Source organism: Rattus norvegicus, chromosome 5 (assembly GCF_036323735.1).
Source record: "Rattus norvegicus strain BN/NHsdMcwi chromosome 5, GRCr8, whole genome shotgun sequence".
NCBI lineage: Eukaryota > Metazoa > Chordata > Mammalia > Rodentia > Muridae > Rattus > Rattus norvegicus.
The window spans coordinates 121555183-121582388 of record NC_086023.1 but is presented as its reverse complement, the minus strand read 5'-3'; the positions used below and the strand labels follow the sequence as shown (position 1 = coordinate 121582388).

The following is a 27206-nucleotide window of genomic DNA, read 5'->3' as shown; positions in this document are numbered from 1 at the left end:
GCAGGGAAACAAATAACCCTATTAAAAAATGGGGTTCAGAGCTAACAAAGAATTCACAGCTGAGGAATGCCAAATGGCTGAGAAACACCTAAAGAAATGTTCAACATCTTTAGTCATAAGGGAAATGCAAATCAAAACAACCCTGAGATTTCACCTCACACCAGTGAGAATGGCTAAGATCAAAAACTCAGGTGACAGCAGATGCTGGCGAGGATGTGGAGAAAGAGGAACACTCCTCCATTGTTGGTGGGATTGCAGACTGGTAAAACCATTCTGGAAATCAGTCTGGAGGTTCCTCAGAAAATTGGACATTGAACTGCCTGAGGATCCAGCCATACCTCTCGTGGGCATATACCCAAAAGATGCCTCAACATATAAAAGAGACACGTGCTCCACTATGTTCATCGCAGCCTTATTTATAATAGCCAGAAACTGGAAAGAACCCAGATGCCCTTCAACAGAGGAATGGATACAGAAAATGTGGTACATCTACACAATGGAATATTACTCAGCTATCAAAAACAACGAGTTTATGAAATTTGTAGGCAAATGGTTGGAACTGGAAAATATCATCCTGAGTGAGCTAACCCACTCACAGAAAGACATACATGGTATGCACTCATTGATAAGTGGCTATTAGCCCAAATGCTTGAATTACCCTAGATCCCTAGAACAAAGGAAACTCAAGACGGATGATCAAAATGTGAATGCTTCACTCCTTCTTTAAATGAGGAAAAAGAATACCCTTGGCAGGGAAGGGAGAGGCAAAGATTAAAACAGAGACTGAAGGAACACCCATTCAGAGCCTGCCCCACAGGTGGCCCATACATATACAGCCACCCAATTAGACAAGATGGATGAAGCAAAGAAGTGCAGACCGACAGGAGCCGGATGTAGATCGCTCCTGAGAGACACAGCCAGAATACAGCAAATACAGAGGCGAATGCCAGCAGCAAACCACTGAACTGAGAATAGGTCCCCTGTTGAAGGAATCAGAGAAAGAACTGGAAGAGCTTGAAGGTGCTCGAGACCCCAAAAGTACAACAATGTCAAGTAACCAGAGCTTCCAGGGACTAAGCCACTACCTAAAGACTATACATGGACTGACCCTGGACTCTGTCCCCATAGGTAGCAATGAATATCCTAGTAAGAGCACCAGTGGAAGGGGAAGCCCTGGGTCCTGCTAAGACTGAACCCCCAGTGAACTAGACTATGCGGGGAGGGTGGCAATGGGGGGGAGGTTTGGGAGGGGAACACCCACAAGGAAGGGGAGGGGGGAGGGTGATGTCTGTCCGGAAACCGGGAAAGGGAATAACACTTGAAATGTATATAAGAAATACTCAAGATAATAAAAAAATAAAATAAAATAAGATATCACAGGGAAAAAAAAAAAGAACTTCTGGGGAAATCACCATCCCTGAACTCAAACTGTATTACAGAGCAATAGTGATTAAAAACTGTGTGGTATTAGTACAGAGACAGCCAGGTAGATCAATGGAATAGAATTGAAGACCCAGAAATGAACTCACACACCTACAGTCACTTGATCTTTGACAAAGGAGCTAAAACCATCCAGTGGAAAAAAGATAGCATTTTCAACAAATGGTGCTGGTTCAACTGGAGGTCTAAGTGGATCAAGGATCTTCACATCAAACCAGATATACTCAAACTAATAGAAAAAAGTGAGGAGGAGTCTAGAACACATGGGCACTGGGAAAAATTTCATGAACAAAACACCAATGGCTTATGCTCTAAGATAATCTAAGAATCAATAAATGGAACCTCATAAAACTGCAAAGCTTCTGCAAGGCAAAGAACAGTAGGACAGTAGGACAAAACAGAAACCTAGAGATTGGAAAAAGATCTTTACCAATCCTACATCTGATAGAGGGCTAATATCCAAAATATTCAAAGAACTCAAGAATTTAGACTCCAGAGAGCCAAATAACCCTATTAAAAAATGGGAGGGGGCTAAACAAAATATTCTAAGCTGAAAAATATGGAACGTACATAAAGCACCTAAAGAAATGGTCAACATCCTTAGTCATCAAGGAAATGCAAATCAAAACAAACCTGAGATTCCACATCACACCAGCAGAATGGCTAAGATTAAAAACTCAGGTGACAGCAAATGCTGGCAAGGATGTGGAGAAAAAGGAACACTGCTACATTGTTGGTGGGACTGCAAACTGGTACATCCACTCTGGAAATCATTCTGGAGGTGCCTCAGAATATTTGGACATTCTACTACCTAAGGACCCAGCTATAACTTTCCTGGGCAGATACCCAAAAGATGCTCCAACATACAGCAAAGACGAATGCTCCACTATGCTCATAGCAGCCTTATTTATAATAGCCAGAAGCTGGAAAGAACCCAGTTGCCCTTCAACAGAGGAATGAATTTTAAAAAAATGTGGAGACACGCCTGGGAAACCAGAAGAGACTGCACTCTGCACACAGCTCGGACGCCAGAGGAAAACACCAAACGCCATCTGGAACCCTGGTGCACGGAAGCCCCCGGAAAGGGCGGCGCAGACCTTCCTGGTTGCTGCCACTGCGGAGAGCTCATAAGCAACACCCCACGAGCAAACATGAGCGTCGGGACCACAGGTAAGACCAACTTTTCTGCTGCAAGTGACCTGCCTGGTGAACTCAAGACACAGGCCCACAGGAACAGCTGAAGACCTGTAGAGAGGAAAAACTAAACACCCGAAAGCAGAACACTCTGTCCCCATAACTGACTGAAAGAAAACAGGAAAAGAGATCTACAGAACTCCTGACACACAGGCTTATAGGACAGTCAAGCCACTGTCAGAAATAGCAGAACAAAAGAACACTAGAGACAATCTGATGGCGAGAGGCAAGCGCAGTAACCCAAGCAACAGAAACCAAGACTACATGGCATGATCGGAGCCCAATTCTCCCACCAAAACAAACATGGAATATCCAAACACACCAGAAAAGCCAGATCTAGTTTCAAAATCATATTTGATCATGATGCTGGAGGACTTCAAGAAAGACGTGAAGAACTCCCTTAGAGAACAAGTAGAAGCCTACAGAGAGGAGTCACAAAAATCCCTGAAAGAATTCCAGGAAATCACAATCAAATGGTTGAAGGAATTAAAAATGGAAATAGAAGCAATCAAGAAAGAACACATGGAAACAACCCTGGATATAGAAAACCAAAAGAAGAGACAAGGAGCTGTAGATACAAGCTTCACCAACAGAATACAAGAGATGGAAGAAAGAATCTCAGGAGCAGAAGATTCCATAGAAATCATTGACTCAACTGTCAAAGATAATGTAAAGCAGAAAAAGCTACTGGTCCAAAACATACAGGAAATCCAGGACTCAATGAGAAGATCAAACCTAAGGATAATAGGTATAGAAGAGAGTGAAGACTCCCAGCTCAAAGGACCAGTAAATATCTTCAACAAAATCATAGAAGAAAACTTCCCTAACCTAAAAAAAGAGATACCCATAGGCATACAAGAAGCCTACAGAACTCCAAATAGATTGGACCAGAAAAGAAACACCTCCCGTCACATAATAGTCAAAACACCAAACGCACAAAATAAAGAAAGAATATTAAAAGCAGTAAGGGAAAAAGGTCAAGTAACATATAAAGGCAGACCTATCAGAATCACACCAGACTTTTCGCCAGAAACTATGAAGGCCAGAAGATCCTGGACAGATGTCATACAGACCCTAAGAGAACACAAATGCCAGCCCAGGTTACTGTATCCTGCAAAATTCTCAATTAACATAGATGGAGAAACCAAGATATTCCATGACAAAACCAAATTTACACAATATCTTTCTACAAATCCAGCATTACAAAGGATAATAAATGGTAAAGCCCAACATAAGGAGGCAAGCTATACCCTAGAAGAAGCAAGAAACTAATCATCTTGGCAACAAAACAAAGAGAAGAAAAGCACACAAACATAACCTCACATCCAAATATGAATATAACAGGAAGCAATAATCACTATTCCTTAATATCTCTCAATATCAATGGCCTCAACTCCCCAATAAAAAGACATAGATTCACAAACTGGATACGCAAGGAGGACCCTGCATTCTGCTGCCTACAGGGAACACACCTCAGAGACAAAGACAGACACTACCTCAGAGTGAAAGGCTGGAAAACAACTTTCCAAGCAAATGGTCAGAAGAAGCAAGCTGGAGTAGCCATTCTAATATCAAATAAAATCAATTTTCAATTAAAACTCATCAAAAAAGATAAGGAAGGACACTTCATATTCATCAAAGGAAAAATCCACCAAGATGAACTCTCAATCCTAAATATCTATGCCCCAAATATAAGGGCACCTACATACATAAAAGAAACCTTACTAAAGCTCAAAACACACATTGCACCTCACACAATAATAGTAGGAGATTTCAACACCCCACTCTCATCAATGGACAGATCATGGAAACAGAAATTAAACCGAGACGTAGACAGACTAAGAGAAGTCATGAGCCAAATGGACCTAACAGATATTTATAGAACATTCTATCCTAAAGCAAAAAGATATACCTTCTTCTCAGCTCCTCATGGTACTTTCTCCAAAATTGACCATATAATTGGTCAAAAAAACGGGCCTCAACAGGTACAGAAAGATAGAAATAATCCCATGCGTGCTATCAGACCACCACGGCCTAAAACTGGTCTTCAGTAAAAATAAGGGAAGAACGCCCACGTATACGTGGAAGTTGAACAATGCTCTACTCAATGATAACCTGGTCAAGGAAGAATAAAGAAAGAAATTAAAAACTTTTTAGAATTTAATGAAAATGAAGGTACAACATACCCAAACTTATGGGACACAATGAAAGCTGTGTTAAGAGGAAAACTCATAGCGCTGAGTGCCTGCAGAAAGAAACAGGAAAGAGCATATGTCAGCAGCTTGACAGCACACCTAAAAGCTCTAGAACAAAAAGAAGCAAATACACCCAGGAGGAGTAGAAGGCAGGAAATAATCAAACTCAGAGCTGAAATCAACCAAGTAGAAACAAAAAGGACCATAGAAAGAATCAACAGAACCAAAAGTTGGTTCTTTGAGAAAATCAACAAGATAGATAAACCCTTAGCCAGACTAACGAGAGGACACAGAGAGACTGTCCAAATTAACAAAATCAGAAATGAAAAGGGAGACATAACTACAGATTCAGAGGAAATTCAAAAAATGATCAGATCTTACTATAAAAGCCTATATTCAAAAAAACTTGAAAATATACAGGAAATGGACGATTTCCTAGACAGATACCAGGTACCGAAGTTAAATCAGGAAGAGATAAACCAGTTAAACAACCCCATAACTCCTAAGGAAATAGAAGCAGTCATTAAAGGTCTCCCAACCAAAAAGAGCCCAGGTCCAGATGGGTTTAGTGCAGAATTCTATCAAACCTTCATAGAAGACCTCATACCAATATTATCCAAACTATTCCACAAAATTGAAACAGATGGAGCCCTACCGAATTCCTTCTACGAAGCCACAATTACTCTTATACCTAAACCACACAAAGACACAACAAAGAAAGAGAACTTCAGACCAATTTCCCTTATGAATATCGACGCAAAAATACTCAATAAAATTCTGGCAAACCGAATCCAAGAGCACATCAAAACAATCATCCACCATGATCAAGTAGGCTTCATCCCAGGCATGCAGGGATGGTTTAATATAAGGAAAACCATCAACGTGATCCATTATATAAACAAACTGAAAGAACAAAACCACAGGATCATTTCATTAGATGCTGAGAAAGCATTTGACAAAATTCAACACCCCTTCATGATAAAAGTCCTGGAAAGAATAGGAATTCAAGGCCCATACCTAAACATAGTAAAAGCCATATACAGCAAACCAGTTGCTAACATTAAACTAAATGGAGAGAAACTTGAAGCAATCCCACTAAAATCAGGGACTAGACAAGGCTGCCCACTCTCTCCCTACTTATTCAATATAGTTCTTGAAGTTCTAGCCAGAGCAATCAGACAACAAAAGGAGGTCAAGGGGATACAGATCGGAAAAGAAGAAGTCAAAATATCACTATTTGCAGATGATATGATAGTTTATTTAAGTGATCCCAAAAGTTCCACCAGAGAACTACTAAAGCTGATAAACAACTTCAGCAAAGTGGCTGGGTATAAAATTAACTCAAATAAATCAGTAGCCTTCCTCTACACAAAAGAGAAACAAGCCGAGAAAGAAATTAGGGAAACGACACCCTTTATAATAGACCCAAATAATATAAAGTACCTCGGTGTGACTTTAACCAAGCAAGTAAAAGATCTGTACAATAAGAACTTCAAGACACTGAAGAAAGAAATTGAAGAAGACCTCAGAAGATGGAAAGATCTCCCATGCTCATTGATTGGCAGGATTAATATAGTAAAAATGGCCATTTTACCAAAAGCAATCTACAGATTCAATGCAATCCCCATCAAAATACCAATCCAATTCTTCAAAAGTTAGACAGAACAATTTGCAAATTCATCTGGAATAACAAAAAACCCAGGATAGCTAAAACTATCCTCAACAATAAAAGGACTTCAGGGGGAATCACTATCCCTGAACTCAAGCAGTATTACAGAGCAATAGTGATAAAAACTGCATGGTATTGGTACAGAGACAGACAGATAGACCAGTGGAATAGAATTGAAGACCCAGATATGAACCCACACACCTATGGGCACTTGATTTTTGACAAAGGAGCCAAACCATCCAATGGAAAAAAGATAGCATTTTCAGCAAATGGTGCTGGTTCAACTGGAGGTCAACATGTAGAAGAATGCAGATCGATCCATGCTTATCACCCTGTACAAAGCTTAAGTCCAAGTGGATCAAGGACCTCCACATCAAACCAGACACACTCAAACTAATAGAAGAAAAACTAGGGAAGCATCTGGAACACATGGGCACTGGAAAAAATTTCCTGAACAAAACACCAATGGCTTATGCTCTAAGATCAAGAATCGACAAATGGGATCTCATAAAACTGCAAAGCTTCTGTAAGGCAAAGGACACTGTGGTTAGGACAAAATGGCAACCAACAAATTGGGAAAAGATCTTTACCAATCCTACAACAGATAGAGGCCTTATATCCAAAATATACAAAGAACTCGAGAAGTTAGACCGCCTGCAGGGAGACAAATAACCCTATTTAAAAAATGGGGTTCAGAGCTAAAGAAACAATTCACAGCTGAGGAATGCCGAATGGCTGAGAAACACCTAAAGAAATGTTCAACATCTTTAGTCATAAGGGAAATGCAAATCAAAACAACCCTGAGATTTCACCTCACACCAGTGAGAATGGCTAAGATCAAAAACTCAGGTGACAGCAGATGCTGGAGAGGATGTGGAGAAAGAGGAACACTCCTCTATTGTTGGTGGGGTTGCAAACTGATACAACCATTCTGGAAATCAGTCTGGAGTTTCCTCAGAAAATTGGACATTGAACTGCCTGAGGATCCAGCTATACCTCTCTTGGGCATATACCCAAAAGATGCCCCAACATATAAAAAAGACACATTCTCCACTATGTTCATCGCAGTCTTATTTATAATAGCCAGAAGCTGGAAAGAACCCAGATGCCCTTCAACAGAAGAATGGATACAGAAAATGTGGTACATCTACACAATGGAATATTACTCAGCTATCAAAAACAATGACTTCATGAAATTCGTAGGCAAATGGTTGGAACTGGAAAATATCATCCTGAGTGAGCTAACCCAATCACAGAAAGACATACATGGTATGCACTCACTGATAAGTGGCTATTAGCCCAAATGCTTGAATTACCCTAGATGCCTAGAACAAATGAAACTCAAGACGGATGATCAAAATGTGAATGCTTCACTCCTTCTCTAAAAGGGGAACAAGAATACCCTTGGCAGGGAAGAGAGAGGCAAAGATTAAAACAGAGACTGAAGGAACACCTTCAGACCCTGCCCCACATGTGGCCCATACATATACAGCCACCCATATAGACAAGATGGATGAAGCAAAGAAGTGCAGGCCGACAGGAGCCGATGTAGATAGCTCCTGAGAGACACAGCCAGAATACAGCAAATACAGAGGCGAATGCCAGCAGCAAACCACTGAACTGAGAATAGGACCCCCGTTGAAGGAATCAGAGAAAGAACTGGAAGAGCTTGAAGGGGCTCGAGACCCCATATGTACAACAATACCAAGCAACCAGAGCTTCCAGGGACTAAGCCACTACCTAAAGACTATACATGGACTGACCTTGGACTCTGACCTCATAGATAGCAATGAATATCCTAGTAAGAGCACCAGTGGAAGGGGAAGCCATGGGTCCTGCTAAGACTGACCCCCAGTGAACTAGACTGTTGGGGGGAGGGCGGCAATGGGGGGAGGGTGGGGAACACCCATAAGGAAGGGGAGGGGGGAGGGGTATGTTTGCCCGGAAACCGGGAAAGGGAATAACACTCGAAATGTATATAAGAAATACTCAAGTTAATCAAAAGAAAAAAAAAGAAAATTATAGAAAAAGTAACATTTCAGATAAAATAATGATTTTAAGGGAAAAGCTATTATACATCAAAATGTTTTTTATTGTGGGCAATAAAAAATATAACAAAAAATGTGGTACATCTACAAAACAATCAAAAACAATGACTTCATTAAATTCATAGGCAAATGGAATGAACTGGAAAATATCATCCTGAGTGAGGTAACCAAATCACAAAAAAACACACTTGGTATGTACTCATTAATAAGTACATATTAGCCAAAAAGCTTGAATTACCCAAGATGCAATCCACAGACCACAGGAAACTCAAGACGAAGGATGACCAAAATGTGGATCCTCCTACCGCTTCTTAAAAGGGGGAACAAAAATATTCATTGGAGGGAATATGGAGGCAAAGTTTAGAGCAAAGACTGAACAAACAGCCATTCTGAGCCTGTCCCACACGTGACACACACACACATACACACACACACACACACACACACATATGTGTGTGTGTGTGTGTGTGTGTGTGTGTATGTATCCACCAAAACTAGATAAGATTGATGAAGCTAAAAAGTGCATGCTGAAAGGGACCAGATATAGATCTCTCCTGAGAGATACATCCATAGCATGTCAAATCCAGAGGTCAATGCTAGCAGCAAATCACTGAACTGAGTACAGGACCCCCGTTGGGGGAATTAGAAGTAGGACTGATAGAGCTGAAGGGGCTTGCAACCCCATATGAGCAACAGTGCCAACCAACCAGAGCTTCCAGAGCTTCCAGGGACTAAACCACTACTCAAAGACTATACATGGACTGGCCCAGGGCTCCAACTGCCTATGTAGCAGAAAATAGCCTTGTTTGGGCACCAGTGGAAGGGAAAGTCCTTGGTCCTGCCAAGTTTGTACCCCCAGTTCAAGGGAATGTCGGAGGGGATGAAGTAAAGGAGGTAGATGGGGGGAACACCCATATGGGGGAAAGGGTGAGGATGGGGGCTTATGGACAGGAAACCATGAAAGGGAATAACATTTGAAATGTAAATAAAAAAATATATCTAATGAAATAAATAAATAAAAGAAATTCTGGGGGAATCACCATCCCTGACCACTGTATGGGAATGGTACAGAGACAGGCAGGTACATCAATGGAATTTAATTGAAGACCCAGAAATGAACTTGATCTTTGACAAAGGAGATAAAACCATTCAATGAGGAAAACGATAGCATTTTCAACAAATGGTGCTGGTTCAGCTAGAGGTCAGCATGTAGAACAATGCAAATCAATCCATTCTTATCCCCCTGTACAAAGCTTAGTCCGTGTGGATCATGGACATTCACATCAAACCAGATATACTCAAACTAATAGAATAAAAAGTGGGAAAGAGCTTAGAACATACATGCACTGGGTAAATTTTCCTGAACAAAACACCAAGATCAAGAGTTGAAAAATGGTACCTCATAAAACTGCAAAGTTTCTGTAAGACAAAGGACACTGTCAATTGGACAAAATGGCAACCTACAGATTGGGAAAAGATCTTTACCAATCCTACATCCTACAGGGGGCTAATATCAAATATATACAAAGAACTCAAGAAATTAGACTCCAAAGAGCCAAATAATGCGATTATAAAATGGGGTAAAGGGCTAAACACAGAATTCTCAGCTGAGGAGTATAGAATGGCTGAGAAGTTCCTTAGTCATCCAGGAAATGGGATTGCAAGCTGGTACAACCACTCTGGAAATCAGTCTGGCAGTTCCTCAAAAAACAGGATATAGTAGTAGCGGAGGACCTAGCTATACCTCTCTTGGTCATATTCCCAAAAGATGCTTCATCATAAAACAAAGACACAAGCTCTATTATGTTCATAGCAGCCTTATTTTTAATAGTCAGAAGCTGGAAAAAACCCAGATGCCCTACAACAGAGAAATGGATACATAAAATGTGGTACATTTGCATAATGGAGTACTAGTCAGCTATCAAAATAATGACTTCATGAAATTCATAGAAAATAGATGGAACAGGGCTGGGGATTTAGCTCAGTGGTAGAGCGCTTACCTAGGAAGCACAAGGCCCTGGGTTCGGTCCCCAGCTCCGAAAAAAAGAACCAAAAAAAAAAAAAAAAGAAAATAGATGGAACTGGAAAATATCATCCAGAGTGAGGTAACCCAATCACAGAAAAACACACATGGTATGTACTCATTGATAAGTGGCTTTTAACCCAAATGCTTGAACTACCCTAGATGCACAGAACACATGAAACTCAAGAAGGATGACCAAAATGCGAATGCTTCACTCCTTCTTTAAAAGGGGAACAAGAAAACCCTTGGCAAGGAATAGGGAGGCAAAGTTTAGAACAGAGGCAGAAGGAACACCCATTCAGAGCCTGCCCCACATGTGGCCCATACATATACAGCCACCAAACTAGGTAAGATGGATGAAGCAAAGAAGTGCAGGCCAACAGGAACCGGATGTAAATCTCTCCTGAGAGACACAGCCAGAATACAGCAAATCCAGTGGCGAATTCCAGCAGCAATCCACTGAACTGAGAACGGGACCCCCATTGAAGGAATCAGAGAAAGAACTGGAAGAGCTTGAAGGGGCTCAAGACCCCATATGAACAGCAATGCCAACCAACCAGAGCTTCCAGGGACTAAGCCACTACCCAAAGACTATACATGGACTGACCCTGGGCTCCAACCTCATAGGTAGCAATGAATAGCCTAGTAAGAGCACCAGTGGAAGGGAAAGCCCTTGGTCCTGCCAAGACTGAACCCCCAGTGAACATGATTGTTGGGGGGAGGGTGGTAATGGGGGGAGGATGGGGAGGGGAAGCCCATATAGAGGGGGATGGGGAGGGGCTAGAGGTATGTTGGCCCAGAAACCGGGAAGGGGAATAACAACCGAAATGTAAATAAGAAATACTCAAGTTAATAAAGATAAAAAAAAAAGTATCATCCTGAGTGAGGTAACCCAATCACCAAAAAAAAAAAAAAAAAAAAAAATCATGGTATTCACTCACTGATAAATGTATATTAGCCCAAAAGATCGAATTAACAAATAGACAATCCATAGACAAGAAAAACAATTACCAAAGTGAGGATACTTCAGTTCTTCTTAAAATGGGGAACAAAAATATTCATAGGAGGAAATATGGAGAAAAGGTTTGGACCAGAGACTGAAGAAATGGCCATTTAGGGCCTGCCCCACCTGGGGATCCAGTCCAAACATACATACATACATACATACATACATACATACATACATACATACATACATACATGTATGCGCGCGCACACACACACACACAGCCACCAAACCTAAACAATATTGGTGAAGCCAAGAAGTACATGCTGACAGGAGACTTATATAGCTGTCTCCTGAGAGGTTCAGCCAGAGCAGGCCAAATACAGAGATGAATACTAGCAACAAACCATTGAACAGATAACAAGGTCCCCAATGGAGGAGTCAGAAAAAGAAATGAAGGAGGTAAAGGGGCTTGCAACCCCACAAACTAAAATACCAACCAACCAGAGCTTCCAGAGACTAAACCACTACACAAAGACTACACATGGACAGACCCATGGCTCCAGCTGCATATGTAGCACAGAATGGCCTTGTTGGGCAACAATAGGAGGAGAGGCCCTTGGTCCTGCCAAGGCTGGACCCCCCCATTATAGGGGAATGTCAGGGCAGGAAGGTGAGAAGATGGATATTTTGAGAGAAGGAACATCCTTATAAAAGAAGAAGCAGGGGGATGGTATAGGGAGCTTATGGTCAGTAAGTGGAAAAGGGAAGAACATTTGAAATGTAAATAAAAAATTTCAATAAAAATGCTAAAGAAATCAAGTAAATAAGAAATAAAACGTATAATGTGTGTATGTATTTTTTTAAAAAGTAGTGGTTTAAATGTTTCTCTTTGGAAAATAATAACTCAGTTTATCGAAAGGTTCAGAGAACTGAAAACCTTACAGAACAATGTGCACATAAGTAAATGCCCCAATGTTGTGAGTATGTGGTACCATCCACATGCTGTTGTAAGAGCACTAAGTATTCAGGGACACATAAGTGACCTGTCAAGAAAAGTAAAACCAAAACAATTGAAAGTACTGTCATTGTGGGAGGGATGAAACAGGAGGCTATACCATTAATAGTCTTCTGTACAAAGCTACACACTTGTATTCTTTCAGACCCATAAAAGAGCAAACAGAAATCAGAGCATGCACCAGAAAAAAAAAACAAAAAAAAAAAAACAAAACTCTGGCACCCATGCTTCTACTAGCAGGGGTGGTATATTGCTCAGGGAAGGGAAATCTGGCAAATGATGAACTCTCCCATGGGGCGAGAAGGGTGACCATAAATATGCAGTGTTCACAGGATCAAGGAACCACCAGGAGACAGCTCAACAGAGTCTGGAATGACAAGGGCAGTATGCCAACAATCAGGACCCCTCAAAGAATTACTGATCATTAGTGACACAAACCTGAGTGCAGGCAGGAAAGTCTGGGAGTATGAAGTGAAAGGGGGAATCTATAGAGGAAAAGAAGGGGTCAGCAAGAAGAACAAACTGGATCTCTACTTATTATGAGGAATGAAACAAATACGGAAAAATCAAAGATATAATATTAAGTCATTTGTTTTGGTTTTTAAGATACTATGTCATTATAGAGGCACTACTTTTTTCTAAGCTGAAGACTGAACTCACAGCTCCTACATGCTAGACAAGTACTCTGCATGAAGCAACACCACCAGATCTTTTATTCCTCTAGTTTGGTATGTGTTTATCATATGAAATTTAAAAGACAACAGGAAGTATTGTATACAAAAATATCTTGGGAGAAATATGTTTAATGACATGGTACTGCTGTACTATTTATTATCAGGGCTGACAGGTAATTAAAAAGTATATTTGAGAGTGAGTCTAAGAGAGTGGGAGTCAATGGGAAAGTTCAGGTGCTTGTACTTGCCTTCCACCTTGTTTGAGACAGTGTCTATTAGTTTTCAACCATTGTTTCTATCAGCTACATGGCCTGAAAACTTCTTGGAATTTTCTGTGCCCCTGCTCCTACTATACCCTAAGAGCACTGGGAATATAGACATCATGCCACTCTATTGGTTCCAGTGGGTCAAACTCCAGTTCCTTCTATAGTAGGTATTATACAAACTGAGACATTTCCGAAGTTCTTTTTCTTTGAAAAGATTTTATACTGCTGCCTTTTTCACCTTAAACTCACATCTTTAGTTTAGTATATGTGGTGGTTTGAATTAAAGTGGGTCCCATAGGCTCACATGTTTGCATGTTTATTTCCTAGTTGATGATCTGCTTGAGAGGATTAGGATTCAGGGATATTGTCTTGTTCAACCAGGTATAAACTTGTTGGAGAAGGTCTGTCACTGTCTTGTTCTTGTCCTAAGAATATGATAGATGCTAAAATGGAAGAATTAGATTAATGGCATTGGCAGAGGAGATTCAAGGACAGTCTAGTATTGACTGTGTCATGTAGTTATAATTGATATACAATAAAAACAAAGCAAGTGAGGCAAGGAAAAATACAAAATGTACAGTTTGAGTAGAAAAGACCAATCAGTAAAGGTAACAGAGCTAAGTCCTGTGCTCAAAGAAATAAAGTATTTAAAGACACTATTCTATTTAGTTTGATTCTAAACAGAAAAAAAAGAGGAGTGGAATTTCAGGGCAAGATCCTACCCAGTTAAGTTTTGAACTTATGAAAAGAAATTAAAGGAAAGCTTAAGTAGCACAGAAATCCACTAACAAATGAAAGTTTATGCAAATACAGTACAAAAGAGGGCCCAAGTTGCAGCCTCAGCAAGCAAAAGAACTGGCACCTTCAGTTATAGAGTCAAGGATACATACAGGAAAGGGATTATAGACTCTTACTCCAAGCTTAGGAAAAGCTAATGAGACCATGCATTTAATGGGGAAGCCTTCTGCATGGAGACCCAGAGGAGTCATTGTGTGAAGCTGTGAAGATGAAGCCTGGATTGTGTTGCAGACCCCAAGATGTTAGAGATGCCAGAGTCACTGGATGCCTGCCGAGGAGATCTCTAACATGGGACTGAACCAGCCTCAGAGAGAGAAATGTGTGGTAGTCAATGAAGCTAAAAGAAGATGGACATATGAAGAGCTCTTAGACATCACACATGGAAGATTCAAAATTTGGACTTTGCCCTGATGGGTTTCGGTCTTGCTTTGGTCCAATAGTTCCTTACTATGAGCCCTTTCCTTCCTTTTGGAATGGCAATATATATTTTGTACTGTTGTATACTGGAAATGTGTGGTGTGATTCTTTTATTTTGATTGTACATGGGGTTATAGTTAAGAGATTTCCTTGAACCTCAGAAAAGACATGGACTTTGGACTTTGAAGTAGTGTGGACACTATGAAAGACTAAGAAGACATTTAAATTTCGACTGAATGAATTTTAGCATTATGATATATGTATAAGCTTATGGTTGCAGTGGAGTGGAATGTGGTGGTTTGAGTGAAAATTGCCTCCATGAGTTCATATATTTGAATGTTTAGTTCTTGATTGATGAATGGTTTTGGAAGTATTACAAGGATCTAGAGGTAGGCCCTTGTTGAAGTAAATGTGGCAGTGTTTTAAGAGATATGTCATTGGGTGAGCTCTGAGGTTTTGAAAGCCCACACCAGGCCTCTTTTTGCCTGTAGTATGTGGTTCAGAATGCAAAACTCTCAGCTGTGTTTCTAGTACCAGGTCTATCTGTGTGTAGCTACATTCCTCGCCATTATGATAATGGAGTAACTTTCAGGAACTGTAAGTAAGCCCCTAAATGAATGTTCTCTTTTATAAGAGTTTCCTTGATCATAGTATCTCTTCACAGCAAGAAAACTGTGACTAAGACAGTATAGCTTTTGTTATAATACAAACCAAAGGAAAGGAAAAATTTTTAAAGTAGACGGAATTAATTTCAAAAAAATCTTAAGAGATTAAATGCCCAGAATTTATAGGTATAGTGCACATTCGTAAAGAGCAACGTTCATGAAAATTAGGATTCAAAGAACAAAATAGTTTTATATAAAAGACATATTTATTTACAATTGTAAATATTAAAAAACACCTTTAAAAAAAACTACTGCATTTTATTTTTTAAAATAGTTTCCCATTTGCTGTTTGGTGTGCAGTATCTAGGGTGTATATATGCACATTTATTCATTTTTCCGTTTATTTTTAATTGGATATACCATATTTGTTCATCCATCATTTGAAGGCCATTTGGATTTTTTTCAGGTTCTGGCTACTATTAATAACTCCTATATGAATATTCAAGAATATTCATCTGTAAGTTTCGTCTTCTTTTTTGCTAGATATGTTAAAATGGATTGTTGAGTCCTGAGTTAAGCTGGGAAGAACTGCCAGGTCCTTTAAAAGGCCAGCACTGTTTTTACATCCCCACAGCTGTCTGAAAGCCTAGGTGTCTGTGGATTGGTGTTTCTGTCCTTTCAGTGATGGACATCTCACAAGCTGTGGAGAGCACCTTCTGATTTTGATTTCCATTTCCCTGATATCTAAAGATATTCACTACGTGTTCCCTTGCTGTGATGGACATCTCCAAGCTGTGTAGCCTAGCTTGTGCTCTTGACTTGCACTTCCCTGATGTTTAAGGATGTTGATCATTTGTTTACTTGTAAATACAAAGGAAATTTTGTGTTTTGTATATATTGTCTCTAGAAAAATGCACAGTCAAAGCTCATACCTATATTTTTTTAATTGTATAAAGGTATATGTAACACATAACGGACAATTTCATCTTACTTTGAGAGTTGATTTCAAGACAATTAACTACATTATGGTTAAAATGTTAATATAAAAATGATGGCAAGGTTAACACAATGTCAGAAGGATTTGTGTTTGAAACCAAGTTGGGTATGTGGCCAGCGCAGGGTATCAACCCATCTTCAAACTGTCTTATCATTGATTGATTCTTGTTAGTTAGTTTGTTTTTTTCTTTGATTGTTTGGCATTTTTTGAGACAGTGTTTCTTTGTAGATACCCCTAGATGTCCTGAAATTTCTTTGTAGAACAGGCATGTCTCAAATTCATACAGATTTACCTATCTCTGTTTCCTTAGTACTGGGATTAAAGGTGTCTGTCACTACCATCTGGATTATTGATTTATTCTTTTCCTTTATTTATTCTTAATATTACATCTTTGTTATGCCTTAGAAATACTTAAAAACTGTGACCACATATATTGAAAATGAGACAGTAAAATATGAATACATATACTAAAAATGAGAAAAAGTGTTTGCAAAGGTAAGAAAGAATTTCTCACAAATGAGGATCTTCAAACCCCAATTTTTTTTAATCTATACATGAGGGACTGAAAAGATGGCTCAGCAGTTAACAGTGCTTGCAGCTCTTCCAGAGGACTGAGCTCATTCCCAGAACTCATATCAGGCTCACAACTGTCAGTTCCAGCTCTGGGGCATCTGATGCCCTCTGCAGATTTCGGTGGGTACCTGCACACATATGTGCACACACATAAATACAATAATTTTTGAAATTCACTTCAGTTTACCAGAATCTGGAAATTTAGGGTGATATTTCAATTAACTTAAAATATCTGCCAGATACCCTGCTAAATACAGCACCACACTTAGCTCCAATAGGGGAGATGTGAGACAGCCAGGGAAGCCAGAGTCTAAAGGCATTTGTCGGCATCCACTCTATATCCTCTAATTTCTGCCAGGCATTATCTGGAAAGGAAGAAACATTTATCCAGTACAGGTCCAAACTGCATTTGCTCATGACAGACAAGTATGTCTCTGTCTCAAGTAAAACTTAAATTACTTTTTCACTGTAGTATGAAGAAAAATTGACAAATACGCCTCACTGGAGGGAGAGAGTTCTAACTTCCTCTTACCACGCAGTCTGATGACTGACCTGATTCATCTGTTCCCACTTAGTGAAGCGTTCCCATATTTAGATAGAATTTAGTCATTTTTGGTTTTAAAAAACACTCATATTTAAAAGGAAAATGTGCACAGTCTGTCAACTATGTTTCCTCTTGAAAACGTATTATCAGTTGACCTGCCAGGTGTCTACCCTTTGCATCACAGAGCCAGATACTGACTAGACACCAGCCAGATCTGACTCAAGTATCAATTTCTCTCCTCCCCCAGCCCTCTTCCTTTAAACTTTTATCATTTTTTCCCATTTTGTTTGTTTGTTTAGACACTGTTCCTATGTAACCCATGCAAGACTCAAAATCATTATGCAGCACTAGCTGGCCTGGAACTCACAATAATCTTCCTTCCTCAGTTTTCCAAAAATTGATATGCATTCCAGGTGTACAACACAACCCCTAGGTCCAGTGTCACCCTGTGCCCACTCATACCCATCCATGCTCCAAGCCAGGTTCCCACATCCTAACCCAGAGCACATTGTAGCCTATGGCTGTGACATTAGTTTTAATGATCTATATTCTTTATCTTCCCCACCAGATGATACATACAACACAGGAGAATATACAATTTTTCTTCTCAATATAGCTCCAAGGTCTAGCAATGAGATTGGCAGAGGACAGGTTTACAATGATATTGTAAGATAATAAAAATTAGTATGAATGAATATATGTGTGTAAAATGAACAGACGTTACAAAAACAAAAGGACAAGTTCTTATTCCTTCAACCTGGCCACTCTGCTCAGCCCTACTCTTATTTCTTGGAGTGCAAAGATGATTTCTTAAAAATCTGTTCATGTAGAGTTGAGCAGCAATCTCTCCTTACCTATAAACATGCACTCTGAGCCTACAGAACAAATGCACGAATGACAGATACACGCATCTGAGATATTACCACAATTATGATAAATGTTATTATATGAATTAATTGTGAAAGAGAAAGAAGAGTAATGTTGTTTGAAAAAAATGAGTAAAACTACCAAAAGAAAGGAGTCTATGGTTAGACAGAGGGAGAGTACAGCTGAAGGGCCAGAGGCATATGGCTAGCATTAGGAAAAGCAAAGACTAGATGCAATGGTATCAGGATGATTAAACGCAAAGTTGCACAGTGACCTCTTTGAGAACAAGGTTTTGTTTCATCTGTTTGAAAAATGCTTCCAACAGAGCTGTTGATGGCGTGTGCTTGGTTCGTGGTGTGTACAGGAGCGTGTGCTTGTGCATTCATGAATAAGTTGTAGAGCAGTGCGATGTGGACTGCGAGTCATATGCCACTTGAATGTTGACAGATTGGCTCAGTGGGTTGCAAATAGCACTTTAAACAAATGGAAGAAAGTTTTAAAAGCACTCTATTTTCTCTCCTCCCAGCAATTTTTCTCCTCCTATCTTCCAAGCAAGATGTTTTCCGCAAATTTCACTTCATTCATGGGGGGGGGCATGTTTATTCTAGGCTGGAAGGTAAAATATTTCTACAAATGGAGAAAGTAACACTGATTCTGAAATAAGAACCTAACCAGTATAAGCATTGGGTTTTTTTTTTCTTTCTTCCTCTCTCTTTCTCCCTTTCTCTCTCTTTCTTTCTTCCTTTCTTTTCTACATTTATGACAGAATAGCCCAGGTTCAATACAAAGGCTGCATTAGTCTACAAGGTATAAATGTGAAGCAGTAACATAAAATAATAACATATTTATTATAACCTTTAAGTACTGCCAAGTGTCTCCTACTCTCATCTACAAATCTCCATCACTCTGAGTTTTATTATGTTGTATCCTGAAGTCAGATTGTAGTGTCTAAAAATAACACTGTACTTGTAAGTCATGATGAATTTTGAATAGCAGAAACTCATAATATTGATCCTAAACTTTTTGACTAAAGAAAGCCCTTTTAGTCAGTTATCTATTCTCCATCTATAATGTTCCTTCCTCTTGTAGTATTTATTTTTTTATGTACAGTGACGAGAAAAAAAAAAGACACCTTGTCAACTCTCATGTGATAAATGACTGAACTTTGTTTCCTCTGATCAAATCCAAAACCCAGCTATTGCTATAGACAAAGGATAAACGGGATTAATAAAGTGAACAGGACAAAATAAAGCCTTTTAAAGATGTTTAAAGATCTCTATGTAATAGAGTATCTAAACTGCAACCTTAGATATCTTGGGTAAATACTTAAAAAGTGACCTTTTGGAAATTAAGTCCTTGTGCCCAGGAACAATTCTTGGGGTTTGGAACATCATCCCAAAACAACTTTTTCATTCTGCAAAGGAGAAATAAAGCACAACGATTACAAAAATGTACAGACTTAAAATATTAGCATTTAACATACATGATAAGCATCAGCTCAGTAGGGTCAGATCCACATTTACATTTGAATCCACAAAATGTTCAATAAAATTTTATGAAGACCCTCTCTTATGCTGTGTGCCAGGCTCTGTACTCCCTTACATAGGGTTCGCTTAGAAAATATTTTAAACGGCCACTATATGAAATATGAGAAGTAAGTTCATGGGATATGGTACTACAGCACTCATTCAACTGAAACACAAGGTCAGAATGTAATGCCTACCCTCCTCACTTGTTTGATAGAGGACTTAAGCTTTTGTACATCTGACGTGTGTGAGATCACCCTGTGGTCTAGGTGTCTCGGCAGTGTGGTATGATCCCTCAGAGCCACCAGAGAACTTAAGGCCATTTACTAAACCAGACAGCTTAGAGCTTTCTGAAGCAATGTGGAACCCCTGGAGCCCTGTGAGGACAGAGTGCTGCCCACTGCCATGATGGAATGCATCTGGTTCACAGTGAAACAACTACTTTTGGGTCTCATGGTTACACTAACACCTTCTCTCCCAACTGCAGAGCTTAAAGGCCATTTTTACCAAGTCTAGGAGCATGCCCTCATGGATTTCCGGTTATCAGTCAGCTAATTCCTGAATGCATATACAAAACTTCTGTTGTTGTTTCTTTTGAAACAGTGTTTCTCTGTGTAGCTCTGGTTGTCCTAGAACTCAGAGATCCACGTGTCTGCCTCCTAGGTGCTAAGATTAAAGCCACCAACACCATTCAGTTTACAGAAAAACATTTTAAAGCTCAGTTCTGCCTTTAAGTGTACTCTTTCATATCAAGACGAAAAGGGATTTCCTGAAAACGACCTTCCTTTTCTGTCGTTTAAATTGCATAGGGAATATATGCAAAAACCTTATTAGTGCATCTATATTTGTTAATATTGTGAGTTAGGGTTTATGTCAGACTTTCAATATATTTAAGTTACAATCTTTATGGCAAAAGCCCTTATCCAAGTGCAATACCTCTGGTGTGAAATTAACAGTGTTCCGAGCAGCAGGACACAAGAGGAAATAATTATCGGTACAATGACATACAGCCCTGCATCATTTTGCTGTTTGGCGATATCATCTGAAAGAGACATAAAACTATTCTGTAAAATCATGCTCAGGACACATTCTAACTCCACACATGTCTACAGTACTTCAAACATAAAGAAATTGATAAAGGAGAAAAGAGGGGCTGCAGAAGTGGAACGGGGCTAAGAACCCAAGCTCTCAGTGCTCTTACACAGGGCTGAGCTCCAGTTTCCAGTAACCGCCGGGCAGCATACAACCATGTGTAACTCTAGAGTCAGGATATCTAATAACTGATTTCCTCTGGCCTCTGAGGTGATCAGGAATGTATGTTACACATGCATACACATTCAGGAAAACAGTCATACATGTAAAAATTAAAATAAATATTGTTAAAGGAGAAATGAAAATACAATGTAACCACTCTAATAGTTGTTTTTTCTAGTATTGTACTTGAAGTTAAGTAAAAACATTGTTTAGCATGCATTGCCCCGCTGCTCCACCTTTTAAACTGTGAGACAGAGCAGCAGTTAAACTGCTGTGATGAACTGACCACCAGCTTCTGCAGACCCTGCTGCCAGCACCTGCCCATCTCCATCTTTTAAGCTGTAGGCACACCTGGATCTTTGTTGCTGAAGGTCTCAGGTTATTTGCATGAGCCATTCTGGCATGATGTTCTTGATACTGCTTCAGCTACCACATTCAAGCCTTGGGGTGTGGCACATGGCCCCCCAGCCTACAATGTTCTTCTCTTCTGTACTCAGACTTTGCTCGAGCACTGGAGCCCACAGGAAATCATCTCTATCCTTTCCCTGCCACATTTTAACTTTTCTGATACTCACTGGATTTCCCTTCATAGCATCGACTTGCACCTGGTGCTCTATCTTAAATAATGCATTGAGTGGCCATCACTGCCCAGGCAGCGATGAGACTTAAGTTCCACAAAGACAGACTTATGTTCACCACTTGGTCTCCAGGCTAGGGAACATGCTCAACATATATTGTCCAGTAATAAATCAAGATGATTCTAGAAGCCATTAAAATGCTTCACTTTGAATTCTATTATTGGTTTCTTTGGGTTTAATAACTTAAGAAGTAATAAATATTAAAACATGGGTAAGTGCAGTAATCCAAACAAAAGGTGCCTGCTGAATATAACTATCCAATTCCACACCAAAAATAAATAAATAAATAAATAAATAAATAAATAAATAAATAAACAAACAAATAAATAAATAAATAAATTTCCTTGAACTACACAATGACACATGTAGCTCTTCCATGATCCTATCAGGAAGAGATTATCCAGTGGTAGCCTAACTTCTGACAAACCTCAAAGTATACAGTGAAAAGAAGAGTAAAGTAGGGTCAGGGAGTCATCTCAGTAGCAAAAGTATTTGCATGCAAACCCGAAGACCTGAGTTCAACCCCCAGGACCTGGAGTAGAAGGAGAGGAATCCTGGCCTCTAGTTGGGTGTGGGTCACTTGTGCAGAGCATCAGTACTCCACTGTATCATACACAAATACATTTTTAAAAAGAATGTACGTATTTTTTTTACCTTTGGTGAAACCATTAATTATCTTTGGTTTTCCAACTCCTTCCATAAATACTGGGTAAAGACTAAACTGATATTTCTCGATAGGAATAAAATTATCTGAAAAGAGAAAAAAGTTCGTGTAAATTAAGAATAAAACCTATAGAGAAAACTGAAGGCTATTCTGTCTGAACATTAGTCATTATTTAAAGATTGGCTTGATGGCTATCTTAGTTAGAGTTTCCATTGCTATGAAGAGACACCATGATCAAGGCAACTCTGATACATTCAGATTGAGGTTGGCTTACAGGCTCAGAGGTTTAATCCAGTATCATCATAGCAGGAAGCATGGCAGCATGCAGGCAGACATTGTGCTGGAGAAGGAGCTGAGAGTTCTGCATCTTGATTTGAAGGCAACCAGGACAGACTGGTATCCTCAGGCAGCTAGGAGAAAACCTTCTTCGACAATGGGTGGAGCCTGAGCATAGGAGGAGACCTCCAAAGTCCACGCCAACAGTGCCATACTTCCTCCAACAAGGCAATACCTCCTAATAGAAGGGCCAAGCATATTCAAACCACCACATTCCACTGCCTAGTCCCCATAGGCTTGCTCAAACACATGAGTCTATTATGGGGCCACACCTAAACATAGCATAATGCAAAAATACATTTAGCGCACCCTTAAAAATCCCCAAGGTTCCAGAGTCTCATCAATACTTAAAAGTTCAAAGTTCAAAGTTCATGCCATCTCTGAATCGTAACCCCTTATAAAACTGAAATCAAAAAGCAGATCAGATATATCCAACATATGATAGAACAGGATATACATTACCATTCTAATGTCATAGCGAGGAAATACTGGACAAAAGCAAGACCAAAAACCAGCTAATAAAACCCCAAACTTTACGTCTCCATGTCCAATTTCAAAGCACCCTACAGCTCTCCAACTGCTTTCATTCTCTGTGGGCAGATCTGCGATTCAGCAGCAACAAATGTCATTCTTGTAGGCGGTTCCACTCCCTGTTAGCAGCTTCTCCTGGCAGGCATGCCACAGCTTTGCCAACTAACACTTTGGAGTCCCCAAGGCAACTTCAACTTTAGAGCTTCTTATTCCAGGATCTTCTGGCCTCTTCCAAAAGGCTTTGGTCACATGTCAACCTCCTCCCTCTGTAGAATTCTAAGATCAGGTTGACTGACTCCATTACTGCTGTTCTTGGTGATCACCCCATTATACTGTCATCTTGAATACACTCAAGTCTTCCACAAAAACTAGGCTTCACCAATAGCCTCTCATAGGCTCCAATCATCATGCCAAGACTCAAAATCTTGGATGACCCTTTTGGTCCTAAACTATCAACTGCACCTGAGGCTTCGCCTTCACCAATGGCCTTCCCTGGCCTCTCACAGTGCCAAGTCCCAGCTGCTCTCCATGACCCTTTCATTCCTCCAAAACCAGTACCACCTGGGTGATTCTTATACATGAACAATTCCACGTGCAGCATGAGGTGCAACATTGGCTATCTCTGGAACACAGCTTCTTTGTGATATCAGAAAATACCTTCCCAGAAGATTTCACCTCTGTGATGCTAGTGTCTTCTTAATCACCACTAATTTCCTAGTCCAGATAACCATCAACTGTCCCAGTAACCCCTTCTATTCTTGACTCTAAAGCTAGAGCCTCATGGCCAAGGCTGCAGATGTCTTCCGGGAGCGGGAACAAACCCTCTTTGTTCTATTACATCATCACTAGTACTCTGTTTTCCAACTCCAACTTTGCCTAAGCTTGGCTGTATTGGAAGTTGCTGTGTAGATAGACTTTGAACTCAGAGATCTGCATGGCTCTGTGTACGAGTTCTGGGATTAAAAGTGAGTACCACCACTCATGGATCTAAGCTTTTCTCTACTTGAAACTTTCTCTGTATCAGGCTGGCCTTGAACTCACAGATCTGCTTGCCTATCTCTCCTGGGATTAAAGACATGTACCACCATACCAGGGTATAAGCATTTCATGGCTTCTATTCCTAAAGATCTAGATAGAAAGGTTCTGTTATCCAACCCCAAAATCTGGATCACAGGTATGCCCTCCATTTCTGGATTGTAATTATTTCAGACTAAAAGTTCAAATGAAAACAATTACTGGGTAATAATAATGCCTAACATATGTAACTATTCCTTGTTCAACTGCAAACTTATAAACAATAACCTTAGCTGGATCAGATCTTGACCCAACATGGATTCCAGGATAGAGCTCTATTGAACTTCCAGGTGCCCTTTTATTACATGAACCATATATTTTTTATGTTTCCTTTCTAAGCTTGCTATACTTGATTGAAATGCTCCTCATGAAATTAAACCAGAGGACAAAGTCTATGCTGGGCTTTCCTGGGACTTCCTTTGTCAATGCAATTAATCCGAAATTTTTCACCTAAGCCTCAGGCAGACACTTCAGACAAGGACAAAAAGCAGCCACATTATTCACCAAAATATTACAAGAATGGTCTCTAGGCTGCATAATAAAACTCTTCTCTGAAATCTCTAGAGCCAGACCTCCAGAATTCAAATCACTTTCTGCAACACTGCCTTCCGGACACTTACTAAACTGGCCCATTATGCTCCCCTTAAAGCATTCCACTGCTTTCCAAAGTCCCCAAATCCACATTCCTCCAAACAAAAACATGGTCAGACCTACCACAGCAATACTATAATCCCTGATACAAACTTCTGTTTTAGTTAGGGTTTTCATTGCTATGAAGAGACATCGTGACCAAGGCAACTCTTATAAAGGAAACATTTTCTTGGGGCCAGCTTACAGTTTCAGAAGTTTAAACCAGTATCATCATAGCAGGAAGCATGGGTGCATGCAGGCAAACATTGTGGTGGAGTAGGAGCTGAGACTTCTGCATCTTGATTTGAAGGTAACCAGGAGAGACTATCGGCTCAGGCATCGAGGAGAAAGCTCTCTTCCACAATGGGTGGAGCCTCAGTATAGGAAGAGACTTCCAAGACCCAACCACACAGTGATGCACTTTGTCCAACAAAGCAACAATTCCCAATTCTACCACTCCATATGGGCCAAGCCTATTCAAATAACTACAATGGCTAAAAGAATTTCAAAAATAACCTAAGCACTCCAAAGTTTGCCTGTAATGATCTTTGTTTTAAATTTTAAGTTTTCAAAACTCCTAAGACTAGTTTTCCAAGGACATGCTCCAGTTAGAGCCAATTTGTTCGAGTTCAAGGAACATTTTCTGTTGTTCCTGAGTTTTCTACTCTAGGATAGCATGTTCTCCCTTCTCCTATCATCCTCAGAGTAGGGAAGATTTTCTTCCTATGTGAATTTAACTTACTTAGTTTTCCCATTGAATGTAGTCTGCAAAAGTCATACAACGAATGGCATGAAGACAAAGAATTCTCTTGTGCTGTCTTGGGATCTAAACACATGGTACATGACAATTCCCACAGCAATGTTCAAGACAGATCTGACAGTGATTGTCATTGATACTAACGATGTGAGGACAGCAGCCCACAAATGGCAGAGCTCTGAGAGGTCTACATTCATCATTCGTCTGATTTACAGTATAACTACCAACAGCACGGACCGTAAACGTGTTTCCATGCCTATAATTTAGAAACAAATTCAGCCTGAAGATAAATTGTGGGTGTTGAGCGTAAAAGGGAAGTGTGGGTCATCTAGATGGTGTAAGCAAGCAACCCCCGGCCTCCCTACCTAATCCTGCACAATTCTGTCAGGCTCTGCCTAGAGCTGTTGCTGTCCTAGACGCTTACCTCTCAAGGAAACTGGCCGCTCTAGGAGAGATAACTCTGACCTAGGTCAGCAGGTGCAAAGTCCTCAGACTTCCAGCCTAGCCCTCCCAGGCACTGCTTGGTGACATTATAATTAGGTACTGAGTTGGTATGAAATTTATCATTAGACCTTTTAAGATATTAAAACGTAAGACAAAAGCAACACGAGCTCAACTAAATACCCTATGTACACTTATAAAAGCTTATACGATTGTCCCATTCTGACAGAACGAGTCGGGGAGAAGGTTTAGGACACCTGATTGCATCTGTGTAAAATATAAAAGAAAAATGCTCACAGAAATACAGCAAACATTCTGACCAGGCAAGAAGATTATAATTCAGTTGGAAGGTTGACATCCTTGCTTGAGGTTGTCATTAAATGCTTTATTATCAGAATTGCCAATCTACAGTGTCATACTAATTAAGTAAAAGCACAGTACACATACCATGGATATAATACTTGTTAACATTCGAAGGGATTCTAAGCCACTTCATTCCATCATCATCATTAAGGTTCTTCCATTCAATAACCAGATATAACAGACTATAATCATTAGGTGACAGTGTCCAGGAAAGGATGACGCAGCTGCTGCTCAGGGGATAAGCACTGAGTGACTGCACAGCATTCACTGAGGGGAAGAGAAGGAATTTATTTTAAATTTGAGATAAATGAAAATTTACTATCTGCATTGAGAAACAACCCAGAGGGATAAAGGAAGAGGCAGACAATGGATACAAATGGCACGGAGATCACACAAGCATAATGCGGGAGTCTATGATATGGAGAAGAAAAGCGATTCTACCCAAATCTAAAAATAGAAGTTTGATAGGGTCAAAATTGTTCTCACCTGGAATCCCACACAAGTCTATTAACCATACTCTCTTATTCCCACATGCTCTTCTCTCCCACTGGTGAATGACACTTTCAAATACTGTCCTTAGTAGAGTCATTGAGAAATCCTTGGTGGATTTCCACATCTGAGAAGCACAGGCTCTGTCTCAATCCGTTCTCTGATGAGTGTGTTTTTCTATGCAGAAGTCACCCTTGTTTTGCTTCATTTTTTCTGAGCTGTGAAAACC

At 39.9% G+C, this 27206-nt stretch overlaps 1 protein-coding gene across 7 annotated transcripts in view; it reads right to left on the bottom strand.

Annotated features, from left to right (window-relative positions):
- The window catches only part of Lepr (leptin receptor), a 183467-nt gene that overhangs the window by 10813 nt on the left and 145448 nt on the right, over positions 1-27206 (bottom strand). For 5 of the 7 annotated variants that reach the window (NM_012596.2, XM_039109265.2, XM_039109264.2 and 2 more), the window contains exons 15-18: positions 26573-26755; positions 22347-22442; positions 20737-20842; positions 19613-19688 (exon numbers count right to left, since the gene is read on the bottom strand). In NM_012596.2, coding sequence (NP_036728.2) covers positions 19613-19688; positions 20737-20842; positions 22347-22442; positions 26573-26755 — 461 coding nt within the window. Of the gene's footprint in view, positions 1-16636; positions 17229-19612; positions 19689-20736; positions 20843-22346; positions 22443-26572; positions 26756-27206 lie in introns of those variants that run through there. The other 2 variants (XM_063287157.1, XM_039109266.2) reach the window with 1 other exon arrangement.